The sequence below is a fragment of the Festucalex cinctus genome, chromosome 17 (genome assembly GCF_051991245.1).
Source record: "Festucalex cinctus isolate MCC-2025b chromosome 17, RoL_Fcin_1.0, whole genome shotgun sequence".
Classification (NCBI taxonomy): domain Eukaryota; kingdom Metazoa; phylum Chordata; class Actinopteri; order Syngnathiformes; family Syngnathidae; genus Festucalex; species Festucalex cinctus.
The window spans coordinates 14,926,201-14,942,326 of NC_135427.1; the positions used below are offsets into that span (position 1 = coordinate 14,926,201).

Genomic DNA, 16,126 nt, shown 5'->3' on the forward strand with positions numbered 1-16,126 from the left:
CGAGATGTTTTCATGTTTTTATAGAGCATAACACAGAGGGGGAAAAAAAGTAAGTGAACCTCGAGGTCACGCCACAGCATCTCAATGGGGTTGAGGTCAGGACTTTGAACCCACATTTTCTTCTGTTGATTGCTTGTATGTTTTGGATCCTGTTGCAGTCGTCTCTTTTTTGTTTTTAGCTTCAACTCTGGGACTCCTCTACAAAATATCTTGATAACTTGTGAATTCATTTTTTCACTGATGAGAGCAAGCTGTCCAGGCCCTGAGTGAGCAAAGCACGTACATACCACAGTGTCATGACGATTATAAAAAATGGCAATGAACTGCAAAAAAAATAAAGAGTACAAACTGGTGTTAAGCAAGTAACAAAAAATAAAGAGACAGCAGACATGTTTTTGCTTGAAAAATCCAAACACTGTGAATGTTTATTCAGAAGTGGTGTCAGTAGTGAATTTGGAAGCAGTTCGTTTTGAACATCATACGCACGTTTTATAGTAAGCCGCTTTGTGCACGCCAAACTTTTCACCAGTAAAAGTCACGCTACAGCCTTTTTTTTTTTTTTTGGCTTGTTTCTTGTGTTGTAAAAATGCCTCGTGCGATCCAATAATGCGTTAATACAAACAAACACGTACAAAATAAAATCGTATATACAAACCTCTGTACAGATGTAGTGGGGGCATTGAAGTTGATGACGTCTTGATGACTTGAAGGGTCAAAACTCAAAAAGGACTGCAATGAGGTATTCATCTTGTCAAACGTGGGTCAGGAGTGCTGGGAATGTGTGTGCATCTTTGTTTGTGTGTGCGTGTTGCAGGGTGGGGGCGGGGGGAAGCAGCCGACATTTTTTGTGGTGGTCTGGGTTGTCCGCGTCTTTGCGCTTACTGTACAATTCCCGAATCGATGGACGCCTGCTTCCTGGTGGTCTTGGGAGGGGGCGGCGGCGGCGTCTTGCTGGGCAGAGGCGGCGGTAAATGCTACGCCACAAACGCAAGCGACACAAATTACCACAAATATTTAGCAACGCTCACAAATACAACTTGTAAAATTGTCTCCAAATTAGCCTCTTAATTTTCCTAAGGTTAACCATTGTGGGAAAAAAAATATTACCTTCAATTTGGAACCAGAAATAATAATAACGTGAGTGAGTGACGGCGTACGCACCGGTTGATGCAGCGGCGGCGGCGTTGTGGGTGCGCTCAAGTCTTGATTATCCAGCAGGTTGCCGTAATCGGCCGTGCTGCTTTTGACGGGGAGCGGAGGCGGGACTTCCGCCTTGTCGCCACTGGCAACCCCGTTCAGCTCGACGTCTGACCACAAAGCACACCAGCGCAATTTCTCATTTGCCGTTTTCGTTCAATTGCTTCATTAATATGTGTACATAATCATTAGGTGCTCACTTACCTCATGAATAATGGGTTCAAAGCTTTATTGTAAAATGTTTTTAATAATTGTTTAACTATAAATAACGAGTAAGAATTATTTCATTAGAGAATAGCTTATTTGAGATGAAATACTAAATTTTAAAAAACAATGCTTACATCTTTGTATTATTCATATTGAATAATTGGCAAATTAATTAAAATTAATTAATTAAAAAAATATTAAATCTGAACATGAATTATCAGTTTATTAAAATAAATAGTATTGCATTAAATACCAAAATATTCACAAAATAAACAATTTGCCATGTTTAAATAATTGATTGACACAATATACATAAAATTAATACATGAGAAATAATCCATCATTACACATTGTAGCTACTTTACATATCTTTCAACAATTTATTTTTTACATCTATAAATAACCTGGTCTAGCTGTCTGTGTTGATGGCGAAAGTTATTAACTGTGCATCAATATCATCTATTCTGAAATTCCTGTTCTATGATGATCGCACATGAAGAAAAACAAAACAGTTTTCAACACAAAAACGAAAATGCAACTCACTGGAGACGGTGTGCAGGCTGAAGGAGAGTTTGCTGCGGGGCGTGATGGGCGGCGGCCCCGGCGAGGACGACAAGTTGGACGACGAGTTGGACGACGACGACGACGACGTGGCGGCTGGCGGTCCCGGCGACACGGACATGCGGCGGTCTCCGACGATCTGGCTGAGCACCTGACTCCGCGGCCTCTGAGGCCTCAGCGGACTGATCTGCAAGGTCAGAACATGTGATCTGACATCAACAAACCAGAAACTGAAGATTGAGTCATCCTTATAGACCCTGTCAAGGGAATTTAGAGATTTGTTTCAACACAAACGTTTGAAGTGACTTCACACTGGTGTGGCTGCTTTAGAGTGCCTCCTTGTCTGCCTTGAGTACATGCAAGTCATGGAGACAACGGTGGAAGAGTGAGGTGGCATTTATGTCAGAACCGGGGCTTCAGGCTGGCGTGCTCACATTAGAGTGCCTCATTGTGAGTGCATGCATATTAAGACGAGAACAAGGAAGGGGTAAATAATAATAATAAAAAAGTGAAGGCAAAAGAGAATTTTCAGTGGATTTAGCAGCCACGCCCACAAAATTCCACTGCCATTTTTTTTAACCATTTGAATTTGGAAGGGTTGTTAAGAACACTCTTCAGTTCTCATTTCTGATATTTCCCTGCTGTCAAAATTGGACCCGCACCGACCAATCCACAGCAAAGGCAGCGTGTCTCCGTACCGTCTCGGAAAGTATGACGGCCTCAGCTGGCTGCAGCAGGATCTCGGTGGTCTTCATCTCCTTGTCGAAGATCTCCTGGTGCTTGCTGTTGCGCTTCTCCTTCTTCTTGTCCCGACGCTCGCGCTCGGGCTCGTCTCGGTCCAGCTTGTCCTGGGACTTGGTGTGCAGCTTCTTGGGGAGTAGAGGCTCCAGGGCAAAACTGGAAGAAAAAAAAAAAAAAAGACATCTACTTGTAGGACTGCACCCATCCAAAAAATACATTTCTATTCAGTAGCTAGCTACCCGTCAGATCCCGGCCTGGAAGGCGAGTTGTCCGAAGAGACGGAGGTGACGGAGGCCACCGACAGAGGCCGTTGCGACGACGGCATGGTGAAGGAACGAACCATCGAGTGAGGACGAGAACCGCGGCGCTCGTCCGCCGCCGGCTGGAGTCGCAAAACATTCAGAAAGGGAAAAAAAACCATTTTCAGTTGGTTGCAGGTACTACAAGGTGATAGTGTAGACTTATTTCCTTTATGTGCTCGTCTAACTACGAAAACAAAATATTGAGTTTAATTATTTATCTTTTACTTCATTATGCTATTTTTTTCTTAAGTATTGGATACAGGAACATGAATTTTTAAATCTACGTGACCCTGGACAATTTGTGCTGTGCATTTGCCTCTTTTTGCCTTAGGGTGGCACTGTTGTCTTTTGTATTTTCCAGGCACTCGTAGCCGATTGTCTCATTGCGCACACATCACACTGTTATGATTACTATTTACTCAGCTCAGCTTAGGTTGACATTGTCAGAGAGGTATTCATTTATGTTCATTACGGTGTAGAAGTTCCTAATAATTTTAAACAAAAATATGAACCCTGCTGCTGTCATTTGAAAGGCAAAAGATCTGCTTCAACTCACTAGTGTCTTGACGCCGTACTGTTTCTCCACCTTCTCCCTGAGCTGCCTGAAGCAGGCCTCCAGCCGCTCGTGGAAAGGCCTCAGCGCCTCGGTCACTTTCTCGCCGTGGATGCGCACGCCCTCGGCCAGGTGCGGGATCTGCCGGGATACCCCCCCAACGCCACAACAGCCAACAAATTTGGTTAAGTTTGTGCATGTCCTTGTAATTAGTTCAAAATCGGTTTTAATCCATCAAAGTCATTTCAAATATTGAAACAAATAAATATTTTACAAAATAGCTTTATGAAATTATTTTTTTAAATGAAACAATTGCTTACTGCCCCCCGCCCCTCAATTCACAAAATAAGTTTTATGAAGTCTAAATAGTTTCATTATTTAATTTTCTTACAAAATTTCTTACATTTTTCAAAAAAGTTAATTTTTTAAAATACATTTTATTATATTCTATAAAATGTACAAATTTACTGAAAATATATGAAAAAGGGCAAAATGGCTAAACTCTTCCAATATTTTTCTCCCAAAATTAAATCATTTTTGCCTAGTTTCCCCCTCCCCTCCAAAAACATGTTTTTCGATTTTAAAATGTAATTAAAAAAAAACTGTTTAGCTGCCCCAAAATTCACTTCAAATATAAAAAATGTGTTATATTATTTCACCTAAACTTTTTAACTAATATAGTTTTTATGAAATTATAATTGTTTCTCCAATTATTTTTATGTTTTAAAATAATACTAGACCCCCCCTTCCCCCCCAAAAAAACTCAGCATTTGTTTTTAAAATTTTAAAAACTGTTTAAATTGAAGACAGCCCCTTCTGTGATCAGATAAATGAGCTATGGGGATTTCCCCGCAGTCTGTGCACTTTCCTCATCACCCTCATCTCAGAAGGACAACCCCGTCCTGAGAAGGGAAAAAAGACAAAATACACTGCGGAGGTGGCGCGAAAGTGGGAGACGCAGGACCGTGCGGCAGGATTCCCGTCTCCCAGGATCCTCGTCGGCGTTCTTTTTATAGAGCTGAGCATGATGGAGGATGATTGAGTGCGCCCGAGTGGCGGCATGGCAACACGCTTATGCGCAGAGAAAGGCGTGAGCTATTTATGGAGCATGTCGACACTTGCTCAAGGTTGAAGAGCTTTCAGCGCAACGCCCAACTTTTAGTCACGGCTTCATGTGGAGATTTCAATTACCAAAGTGGCTACTGAGGAAGACCGGGCTGCAAAATATGGATTGGACTGCTGTACCAGGCCTTTTTCAAAACAAACTCGGTCCCAAATTATTCATTGCTTGTCGTTTTTAAAGCCAAGTTCCCCTAATTGACCGCTTCATTAGAGAAAGTTGACCAATCTTTCAAGACATATTCTGATAGAGGCGGATAGTGTTGCCCAGCGGGTTGTTTCGAGTCGCACCTGCCAGGCGATGAGGTCCTTGAGCTTGTTGATCTTGTCCTGGTCTTCCGGATGCTCGTGCGTGTACTTGTCGTTGAAGAAGGCCTGCGGAGTGAGGACGCACATTCAGCAGTTGGGCACACTCGCAACTGTCACTACTCGGGTCCTAACTAGAGCTGCAAGCAGCTATAAGCGGGACCTTGCACTGCTCCAAATGGCATTAATACATTACGGGCTCCTCAACAAAAATCCCAATTAAAAATTGTGGAAGATGTTTGCAAGTAAAAAAATTGAGTCAAATTTATTTTTTGGTGAAAAGTTTCCATCTTTAAAAATTCAGGTAGATAGACGAAGAGGTCGCTGAGTGTGTGCGTGCTTACCTTCTCGTAATTGGCAAAGCCCCCCATGACGGCGGGGTCCACGATGCCGTTGAGCAGCATGGAGAGCGGGTTGATGGGGAGGTTGGGGTCATTGAGGTGCTTCTGCACCATGCTGCTGATCTTGTCGTTGGCCAGCTGCATGGTCTCCATGGCGTTCTCCAGTGGGCTGATTTCATCCTACGCAAAAAAATAAATACATTTTTTGCATTTTCAAACAACTAAATAATAAAGCTTAGCTAAAACAATACACTATTTCCTACAAAGGGTAAGGCTTTTATTATGGAGTCATTTACTATATTTGCAACAATTCTTTTAGAATAGCAAAAAGAAAAAAAAAAAGTTTTCAATTTTGAAATTCTTTTTTGTTTCGCTGCATTTCTCCATAATAGTGCTTTTGTGTTTGTTTGAAATGTCATTTTCAAAAATAAAGGCATGCCCTTGAACAGCAAAACAAAAGCGAGCGCTTCTATTGTTTTTGTGCGTTTGCCGGAAACAAGCTTAAAAAGAAAATGCGTCAGCTGAATGCAGTCCTCTGACAGCGAGGGGACGTATCCATTGTCTCGTGAAGCCGTCAATAACGCTAAATCGCGTCCATCGATCGACGGGGCTGGACATCTTCATCAGATTAGGACGAGCCACAACTCACCGTACACACGGACTTGACTTCGAACCAGCGCAGGATGCCCGGCAGCTTGTAGGCCGTCGTGTACGTGGTCCGCTCGATCCACATGTTCTGAACACCAAAACAAAACAAAAGGCTGCTGATTACAGATCCAGGGCCAAAATTTCAACTGTTGATGCGGAAGTAAGAAATTAATTACAAGTCTTTTCAAGCGTAATTAATTTGAGGGGTTAATGTTGCAAGATTGGTGACATTTTCAAACAAGCATTTCAGTCATTACGTCATGAGGGAAATTCAGAAAAACATATCTGGAAATCCCCAATCAAGACCTTTAGTTTGAGGTATTACTTGACATAGTTTGTTGCAAATAAATGTTTGACCTTTCACTAAAAGTATTTCAATTATGTCATCATCTGCCTTGAAACGGAACGGAAACAATCACTTACCGCAAACTCGTTGTCCGGGTCCTTCTCGCCTTTCCTAACCGGTCGTGAATACTGGAATTTATGGACTTCATTTACCGTGTAGAAGCTTTGAGAGAGAGACGAGACGAGACAGAAGAGAAAATGATTCACAAACCACACGAGACGTCTCGGAAACTGAGCCGCCGATCAGATGTCTGAGGTCTTCTTGGCTGGCTCCACGCCGTTTAATCAACTTGATAAGGAACCCAAATGAAGCGGGAAAGCGTGGCGTGAACTTCTTGATCTAATAAACAGATTATTAACGGAGCAAATTTAACGCACCGCCGGCCTAATTAAAGCCCACGAGGCACTCTGACAAAGCCAGGTCAAAAACTCTCGCTTATGAAAAGCTGGCCGCTGTCGTGACCGAGACCAGGGTCAGCGCATGCTAATATGGCGGCGAGCAAATAAGGCAAGCAAAGGGGCCAGCGGCCCTGCAGCCGCGCGATAAAAGCTGTCGTCCAGGTGTATTTGCATAAAGGTTTCCACGGGTAAACATCCCCTTTTAATTATGCCCACTGATGCATTCGGTGGCTCGCATATCCAAGGGAATTTAAACGCTCGAGTGACGCGTGTGTGCGGATCAGGTAAGCACATACACAAAAGTGAAGCCACAAAGTCCTACACCTTCCACAAAGTCGACCTTCAACTTGAACAAAATGTCTTTTGGTCACGATGTCATCAAAGAAGGGCATACAGGCAAATGAGTACGATATTTGGAAAGTATTCATCATGGTCATGAAATGAGGTATTACTCCATACAGTTTGTTGCAAATATATTTTTGACCTTGGTGCCTACCTGAGGATTTGTTCCGCCACGGGCTTGTTCTGGAATTTGGCGGGTAAATCCAGGATGGGTTTCACTGTGAAACACTGGACGTCTTGATGCAGACACATCAAGGAATGTAATACAAAAAAAGAAAGATGAAAATACAATAAAAATGTCCACATTTGTACATTTTTTTTTAAACAGTGGAATGGATGAGTTGCTGGATGGAGGATACACTGTCCGTGGGAATTTTTGATGTCCTCGCTGGGTGGCGTGGTGGTCTTCATCTTCTCGGCGTTGGGGAACTGCGTGAGGAGACGGGCCTCAAAGTCCTCCCAGCGCTCGTACTCCTTGCCGCGGTAGATGAACATTTTGTTCTGAGGGAGACAACCGTCACACAAACTCGGACAATTTATTTATTTTAATTAATTTATTAATATTATTATTATTATTATTGTTATATGTATGTATTACTTTAGGTATTTATTTTGTTGTATTTATTTAATTATTAGTTTTTTTTTTTTTATATTTTTTTTTCTTCCTGGATGACGTGCAACTAAGTCCTCTTCCTACTTTAACGACTTGACCAGGAGGCGACTGGGCCGAGCATCAGAGACTCGGCAGCCGGACAAGGACGACCTCACGGAGACGACCAGCGCTGATTATTTTTTTCCCGACAAGGTCAAAGAGTCGCCGTGAGGGTGGAAGGAGTGAGAAGGCGAAAAAAGTGAGACAAAAAGACATCAGAAAAAAAAAAAACGTTTCAACAGAGCCAAAGATGAGATGAGCGCAATTTGCCGTCTGCGAGGACACATGAAAGAATCAAAGCGCGGCTCGAGAAGGATTGTTCTTCAAAGTGGACCTTCACGAACGCTTCAGGACTTTTTTTTTTTTTTTTTTGAGACACTGCTGCTTTAAATAAAGTCGCTGGGACTCTTCAGATAAGGGAATTAAATGGTGTGTACAAGTGATATAATGTAGACTTAAGTCAAGAGATCAGGCCTCTAAATGCTGATGGAATTACATCCACCAAGCAGGTCAAGTTGTCTGCAACTTTCTGTCAACGTTTTAAAACATCCACTACAGAACCCCCGCCCCCCCCGCAGGTCAAATACATTATTTTATATGAAAAAAAAATAAGCGACGTGCGCATCTCGAATTCAAGGTGCATTATGGGTAGCGGCGTGGTGCATTGTGGGTAAGCGAAACTTCCAAACGGTCATTGAAAATGAATTGGATCCAATGGAATCGGCTCTGAAAGAAACGTTTCAACCGCTGGAAAGTTGCTGTTTTTATTAACATGCATAGCATGTGGTTTACTGACATCGGGGAAGTTGACTTGCAAGCTTTAAAGTGTACAGTTACGCAAAGATTGTCACCACTCTAATCTCCGCCATTCAAATTGATAGGGTAGTTGGTAGCCTCGTTTTTTCCCTCGCACATGCGCAAACTTAATACGTACTTCATTTATTAAGAAAACATCTTCAGAGTACCTTCTATTTTGGCGGCGGCGTTCTCTTTACATTTGCGATTAGTCGTAGCAACCATTCGCTAGCCTCGCCAACTTATTTACTCACCCGCAGGAAAGACGGGAATCCGACGCCGGAGTAGCCCACGGCGAAGTAGTCGGGTTTGGGTCGGATCACCTTGACAATGTTCTCGTAAAACTGCGCCTGCTTGCGCTGTGAATGGATGTGCGTGTGGGTAAAATGTGCACCATCAGCTAGCTTATGGCAAATCCATTTTTACGCAATTCTATTTCAAAATATATGTACCAGGGATGCGCTAAGCTGCTCAAAGTCAAACATTTCATTCTCGTACTGCTCGGCCAGTTCCTTCCCCAGGATGATGGCTTCCTCCCACATCTGGAAGACAAACAAAAACACACACATATTCAATTGGATGTATAAATTACTAAATAAAATAAAAATGAAACTACACAAGGTGCATGATGATCAATGAAGTGTGTGTAGTTGACCTTGCCCTTGTCAAAGTAATTGATAATCTGCTGGTAGAGCTGGTCCTTGAGTTGGCCTTGAGTGGCGGCCTGGTAGCCGTCTCGCTGGGTCAGGTGGGCGGCGCACGGCTCGTCAGACCACTGAAAAAAAAGGGGCAGAGCGCTCCTGTTTAATCATCGCCACGCAATATTGGTTGGGATGTCGGACTTTTTTCAACATTGGAGCAAATGCGATCCATTTCGCCGTTGCTTATTGATTCCCCGACAGCTGGAGTGCACCTGTTACATGCTAAAAGGATTTCTGTTGATCCGCCGCTGACCTCGCACGCCATCCGCGCGTCTTGTAGAAGCCACAAATGAGTGGGCTAACACTGTTTTTGTTGTATAAGAAAGGAACGTATATTTAAAGATGTATATACCTTGAGCAACTTGGCGTGCAGCAGCAGCGTGTACGCTGCCTCCGTGTAGTTGTCGCACTCCTTGTGGAGGTCGCACAGCTTGTACAAATACCTTTTGGAAGGAAAACGGGAAGAAAAAGAAAAAATCACGTGTGATCCAAATAGTGTAGTAATCAAAGAATGAAACGCTTACCTGATGTACATCTCCTCTCTGTCGATCTCCTTGTAAAAGTTCTGTGGAGGAAAAGGACAACGTCATTCAAAAGCACGAAATAGGTTTCGATTGTTCAAGCAATATGACTTCAAAGAGCATGATACAAATTTCATACTTTTATACATGTTGAATGGGATACTTTAGTTATTTAGCAATTTTTGGCAGTCAAACATTAATATTTTGCCTATAATAATTTGATATTTTCATTATTTTTCATGTACAATTAGTACCTTTAAAAACCATTTTGCAACTTGCTGTCGACTGAAAATGACATCACAAGGGCGCAGGTAACCAGTCACAGCTCAGCTTGTGAATGTCACATGACCAAACTTAGAAAACAGGTGAGCTGTGATTGGTTACCTGAGCCCTTGTGATGTCATTTTCAGTCGACAGCAAGTTGCAAAACGTGTTTTTAAAGGTACTAATTGTGCGTGAAAAATAATGAAAGTATCAAATTAATTATAGACAAAATATTAACTTTTTATGGCGATAATGGGCTAAATAAATGAAGTATCCCTTTCACTTTTAAACATTTTTTATTTTTTTTTAAAAGGAGCACTTTAGTTATTAAAATTAGATTAGATGTCATTTTTGATTTCAAGACAAGAGCATGTTTGTCATTTTTATGTTTACCAATTCTTAATATTTAATAATAATAATAATAATAATAATAATAAAATTATGTAACAAAATAAAAAAAAATACAATTTGGAAAAAATATTTATACAGGTCTTTTTTATACATGTTATTTACATGAACACAAAATACTGTAAGCATTTTTATTATCATTTAAATAGTACAAATTAAATTAAGTTGCATTTTTTTAAATAATCATGTATTAATATTTTTTATATTATATTAACAGACATTAAGACAACAGTAACATTCTAAATAAAAAACAACAGAATTCCACATTTTTATGAATATTCAAAAGCCTTTTATTTATTTTAAAAAAAATAAAAATGTTAAAATAAATTGTTTAGCTGATTTCTGATTTTCTTTTTGTCATGCGGCCACAAAATGGATGTGTGCTGTCACATCGATACCGTCCTCAAACTTCACGCTAGCATCCCGTTAGCAGGATGGTCCGCCTCATTATTTCCTTGTACGGCTGCCTTCATTTTGTTTTTTTTATTATTTTTTCAACAAAAACTGATAAGCATTTTTTCCCCTTTTAATTCAAAGAAAAAGCACATCAATCTATTTATTTATCAATCAAAGGGCCGGCCTGTGCGACTGACCAGCACGTTGACGGTGCAGCTCATGCGGTTCTCCTTGTTCTCGTCGTGCATGATTGTGCGGTAGTCCAGCAGACGCTCCAGCAGGCGCACCACCAGGGTGACAAAATTCTCGCCGCTTTTGGCCAAGTACTTGTGCTTCCGGCAGTGCTCCAGTAAACTGGAGACGGACTCAAGAGCGTTAGCCTTTCAGCGCCATCTACAGGCGCAATTCCGGGATGCGCACTCACATTTTCTGGAACAAAATTTTGTACTGCTCGTCCCCGCGGCCGCCCTCCACCTCGTGATCCAGCTTGGTGATGATCTCGTTCTCAAACTGCAATCAAATGTGTTGAAAGCATTTTTCAATTGTACGGTCCCTTCTCCATGGCAAATTTGCAGTTGTCGCAGGTAGGTCTGGAACGCATCCCCCGCAAAAACGGGGTTCACTGTACCTCCCTTCGGTGCCATTTCAGGGCACCTACGCGCGCACACACACACAGAACATGCGCAGCAAAGTGGATTTCCCTGATGCAGAAAAGCTTCATTTTATGCCGTAACGAGGCAGAACATTAGGTTGCTCTCGGCGCCACTGTTGATAATCGTGGCACAACACAACACAAAATGAGATTTGCCCAATTACAAGTCAGCTCGCGGCTACACGCCGTTTATTATCCCCCACATTCCCGTACCAGACACCCTTTTTCAGTCCCATGTCATCGCAGTACAGCGCACATACTGTATGTCTTTTTCATTCGTTCCAAAATCGGATCTCTATAGTACTGTATGGTATAAAAACAAGAAAAATAAATCCCAGACGTACCCTCTGGAAGCTGCAGGTGAAGTGGAACTCGCACTGCATCATGTCGAAGAAGATGGCGATGGTGGCCTTGCGCAACTCGATCTCTGGGACCAGCGTCATTTCCAGGATGGGGCCCACCATCTCGGGGATGAATTTGATCTTGTGGGGCCCTTTTTGGATTTAGGGGGACACATCATTTGCATTAAAAGGTGATAAGGTCAAAATCTGTGATCAAGGAATTAGGTGCAATTTAAGGGAAGCTCAGCTACAGAATTCTAATGACTCCCCACTTACGCCTCTCTGGACTACAACAACATGAGCCAATTATAAGTACATTTTTCCACATTTGACAGTTAATTATTATTATTTGGCAGTTATTGGCTGCAATGGCAAACCACAGAGTGAGATCAATAGCCAAAAAAACCAAAACATAACATCGTGCCTGTTAAATTACCTAGATTGTACCACATATCCCGGATCTCGAAGCCGATTTGCCTCCGCATGTCCTGGTACCTGGAAGCACAATCCGGATAATAATAATAATAATAAAAAAAAAAAAGGTTTAAGGAAGCTCATTTCTGTATTCTAGTCAACATTTTCCTATTAATTTGAACTAGTTTGAAACAGTAATTAAAACATTAAAACACTTTTTTTTAAATGGTTATTTGTATTGATATTTTAAACACATTTCATTAAAATAAGCATTTTCAATGCAACTTTTATTAGTACAGATATAAGCACATTATGGCTATGTATAGTCATGTATTAATTGTTCATTAACATTACTAAACATTTCTAAAATAAATAAAAAAATGTGTTAATATTTATTAAAAGCATTATTTTTCTTTCTTTCTTTTTTTTTTTAAGAAGCACGTTTAACATTTTAACATGACATATTTAGCATTTTGACAAATATCGGCATCAGCCATTTTTTGAATCTGAAAGCCGATAAAGCTGGTATCTCACTGAGCAGTGAATACTTGCAAACGTAGCGAATTTGGGGTTTTCAGCAGGAATTGTAAGATGCTCACAGTCAGTTTTTATTTGTCTGAAACACATTTGGAACATATTCAGGCAATTTTTCACTGCGAAGATCTTTTGAAACATTTACGAACCCTAACAAAAACTCAAAATTAGCGACATTTGCATGCATTTGTCACTCAGTGAGATGCAGGGAACTTTTCATTTGTGGATTTACATTTCCACTTCATAAAAAAACAGGAACTCCCTACTCTTTTTATTTAAAAATAATAATAATAAATCAAGAAATTATGTTAAATTTTTAGAAAACTATTTAGAGTAGAAATCTTTAGTGATCTATGTACTTGCTTTTAAATTTTTATGTTTTTTTAATTTAGCTTACTTAACACATGCTAATGACCCTGAAAGCTCCCTGCAATTTTTGTTATAATTTTTTAAACAAATCGGTCAATACAGTTTAAAAGAAAAATTTTTTTTTTTCTATTTTGCTGCAAATGAATATCAGCTTGAAATATGGGCTTCCTTGACCACTAACAATCTGTATCGGTATCAGCCTGGAAAAAAACATATCAGTCTATCACTAATTACAATACAAATGAAACCAATACAAGAGCGAATCAGCATGTGACTTTATAAAGCTTAAAAGCTGTACGACTGACTTGTGGCAGATTTTGGCCCGCTTGTCACTGGAGAAGTTCTCCAGTTGCAGCGACTCCTGTGTGAGAAAGGCCACGGCCAGGTGGAAGTAGTTGTTCCATAACTAACCACAACAAACAAACAGAGCATATGTGAGAAAAATACACTTGGTACAACAATCCCAGTCAGTGTCACAACATTCTACATTTGACTTTAAGGTCTATGTATTTTGTCACCCAGTAAGGGGGTGGTTACACGTTTCTGGTCACAGTTTTTAACGCGTTTTTTTTTTGTTTTTGTGTCAGATAAAATCACTCTCATAATGATTTTACAACTTTCTGTTCATAATAGACTCAAATTATACATACAGTGGTGCCATGAGAAGTGACCTGATTTTTTTTCTTTTAGGTTAAACTCAGAAGGCACTATTTGAGTGGAGAAAAAAAAAAAAAAAGTAAAGGTGCGTCGGAGTTCATCTCATACCTGCAGCTCAAAGTTGGTCTGATCCAGAAATTTCTTGTTGAGGACGGCCGCATACTGATTAATGGCCCGCAGGAAGACCCTGCACAGATAAGAGACACACACAAAAAGTGTTTGCTGCTCACATCTGATAAATGTGTGCACCTTAAAATAACAAAAAAAAACAAAAAAAAAAAAAAGATAAAAAAAAAAAAAAAGAAGCAACCCTTCATACTTATTATAATCGCATTTTGTTCTCCTTTATTCGGCATGAAAGGTCACTTTCCACTGAAACTACTTTGCCTTGTAAAACAAAAGCGATTCCGAGTGGCACATCTCGCAAATGCCAATGGACTAAAAAGCTCGTTTCACCCCACTGAGCAAATCCAAAGTCAAATGGATCACTTTGTAACGCCAAGACAGTTCATGAATCAGGTACGATGGATCTAAAAACTCTACACACCCCCAGCTGGTGTGATGCTAGCAAAGATGAATCATTTCAAAACTTTTCCCATGTCCTTTTTATACGTATTCATCTAGTTTCTTTTTTCTCTTTTGAAGTCATTTTTGAAATGACAATGTTCATGATATAATCTCCCACCGCCCTCGCCATAAATGAATCAAGTGTAGTGAGTGAAGCAGCTCGTGGCGTCCAGACGGCGCAGCAGAAGGACCGCGAGGCGGGGAGAAAGCGTGCCGCGACAACACCGTCTGACGAGTTAATCCGCTGTGATGTCCCGCAATTAAAAGTTAATAACTTCGTGGGCACGGAGCTTTTAAAAGGCTGGAGGAGACTTTATTTAATTCAACACCTCGACCCGTCCCGCCAAATAAACTCTTCAGCAGGAGGAAAAACGTCCTCAATAAAGTGGATTATTTTATGGAAGGAGCCGTCCACGGGGTTGCGGTAATTCGCCCCAGGAAAGATGCGTGAAAGATGGCGAGGTGAAGCAAGGTCGACTGTCGGGGTTTTTCACGAGCGTCCAATAAAGAGGCGTCAAAACGTAATGCTGGAGTAAGTCAATCTGGCAGGGAAGCTGAGGGAACATTTTTCAAACTGTGTGGAAAAATTTTCACCGCCATGCTCCTCCCACAAGAAAAAAAAAAAAGACAACTATGACTTATGTTACCCCCCCCCCCAAAAAATCTGAAAATCGGTAAATTTGTAAATAAGTGGTTGTTTTAACCACATTGGATCATTCAAATGTCACGTTGCCCAAGACTGCGCTTTATGGAGGACCAAAACTGCCAAAATTCAAAATAAAAAAAATGACTAAATAAATAAATAATTGACTAAATAAATAAATGACTAAAAGTGAAAATAAAAATAGATATTAAAAAAAACATTCAAAAATTATATAAAATAAATAAATATAAGCGGAAATAAAAAGAGCAAACAATATATGAAAAACAAAAATGAATACATTTGTATTTAATTTTTGATTTTTTTTTTTATCTGATTTTATTTTCACTCTTAGTCATTTATTTATTTATTTATTTAGTCATTCATTTAGCCATTTATTTATTTTGACTCTTGGCAGTTTTGGACCATACTGCCAAGTCGAAATGTTATTCAAATGAGGGGGCGGTCCTAAGCGTGTCTTGGGTAGGACTATGCCTGTCACTGGTCGAGTGAGCAGCTCGGCGAACAAGGAAGTCTCGCCGGCTTGTAATGGAGAGCTCCAGCAATGGACGACTATCATGTCCACTGTCACACCTCAACTTGCGACTAGAGTTGCTAGACAACAAGTGAGACATTGATAGTGCTTGACCTTGAACGTGAATAAACGCCAATATTGATGCGATACATGATTCATGTCCCTCTTTTTCCCACCCGGGAAAGTATCCGGGCCCGGTGTGTCATACATTTTAAGCATCACCGTAATCATGACTGGCATTGGTGAGCAAGTGTCACGGAGCACCTCGGGATTAGCCTTACGGGAGTCACTTTCGACGGATCCATCCCATGACCATAAAAAAAAAAAAAAAAAAAAAAAAAAAAAAAAAAAAAGGCAAAATCCCGTCTTGCTCAGCGCTCAAGACTTTTACCACCATGACATGTGCACGCCTCACTCAATTTTCTGCTGCCGTGCACATGCCAATATAGCTGATTTACATAACGGCGGGGCTAATGCTGAAATGGCTTTCCAATGGCTGCACCCCGCCTGCCGGGAAATATTAAGACAGGATATTTAAGGAGCGTTTAACGAAGGAGAGCAGACAAAAGCAAACAGGTGCCATGCCAATAAATTTGAGACTTTTCTCTTAACACATTTT

The 16,126-nt window shown here is 40.7% G+C and overlaps 1 protein-coding gene across 2 annotated transcripts in view; it reads right to left on the minus strand.

Annotated features, from left to right (window-relative positions):
* dock1 (dedicator of cytokinesis 1) overlaps positions 1-16,126 on the minus strand; it is a 95,899-nt gene continuing 79,773 nt past the window's right edge. The window contains exons 30-53 of one of the 2 annotated variants that reach the window (XR_013279450.1): positions 13,874-13,952; positions 13,414-13,514; positions 12,228-12,286; positions 11,795-11,943; positions 11,223-11,308; positions 10,996-11,152; positions 9,734-9,774; positions 9,562-9,652; positions 9,164-9,283; positions 8,961-9,050; positions 8,763-8,867; positions 7,421-7,562; positions 7,216-7,297; positions 6,399-6,483; positions 5,977-6,063; positions 5,331-5,507; positions 4,972-5,055; positions 3,565-3,702; positions 2,946-3,088; positions 2,664-2,862; positions 1,948-2,152; positions 1,162-1,307; positions 656-974; positions 1-262 (exon numbers count right to left, since the gene is read on the minus strand). Coding sequence is in view for 1 of the 2 variants with exons in the window: in XM_077502521.1 (XP_077358647.1) it covers positions 879-974; positions 1,162-1,307; positions 1,948-2,152; positions 2,664-2,862; positions 2,946-3,088; positions 3,565-3,702; positions 4,972-5,055; positions 5,331-5,507; positions 5,977-6,063; positions 6,399-6,483; positions 7,216-7,297; positions 7,421-7,562; positions 8,763-8,867; positions 8,961-9,050; positions 9,164-9,283; positions 9,562-9,652; positions 9,734-9,774; positions 10,996-11,152; positions 11,223-11,308; positions 11,795-11,943; positions 12,228-12,286; positions 13,414-13,514; positions 13,874-13,952 (2,662 nt within the window). In the remaining variant the exon portion in view is untranslated. Of the gene's footprint in view, positions 263-392; positions 975-1,161; positions 1,308-1,947; positions 2,153-2,663; positions 2,863-2,945; positions 3,089-3,564; positions 3,703-4,971; positions 5,056-5,330; positions 5,508-5,976; positions 6,064-6,398; positions 6,484-7,215; positions 7,298-7,420; positions 7,563-8,762; positions 8,868-8,960; positions 9,051-9,163; positions 9,284-9,561; positions 9,653-9,733; positions 9,775-10,995; positions 11,153-11,222; positions 11,309-11,794; positions 11,944-12,227; positions 12,287-13,413; positions 13,515-13,873; positions 13,953-16,126 lie in introns of those variants that run through there. The other variant, XM_077502521.1, reaches the window with a different exon arrangement.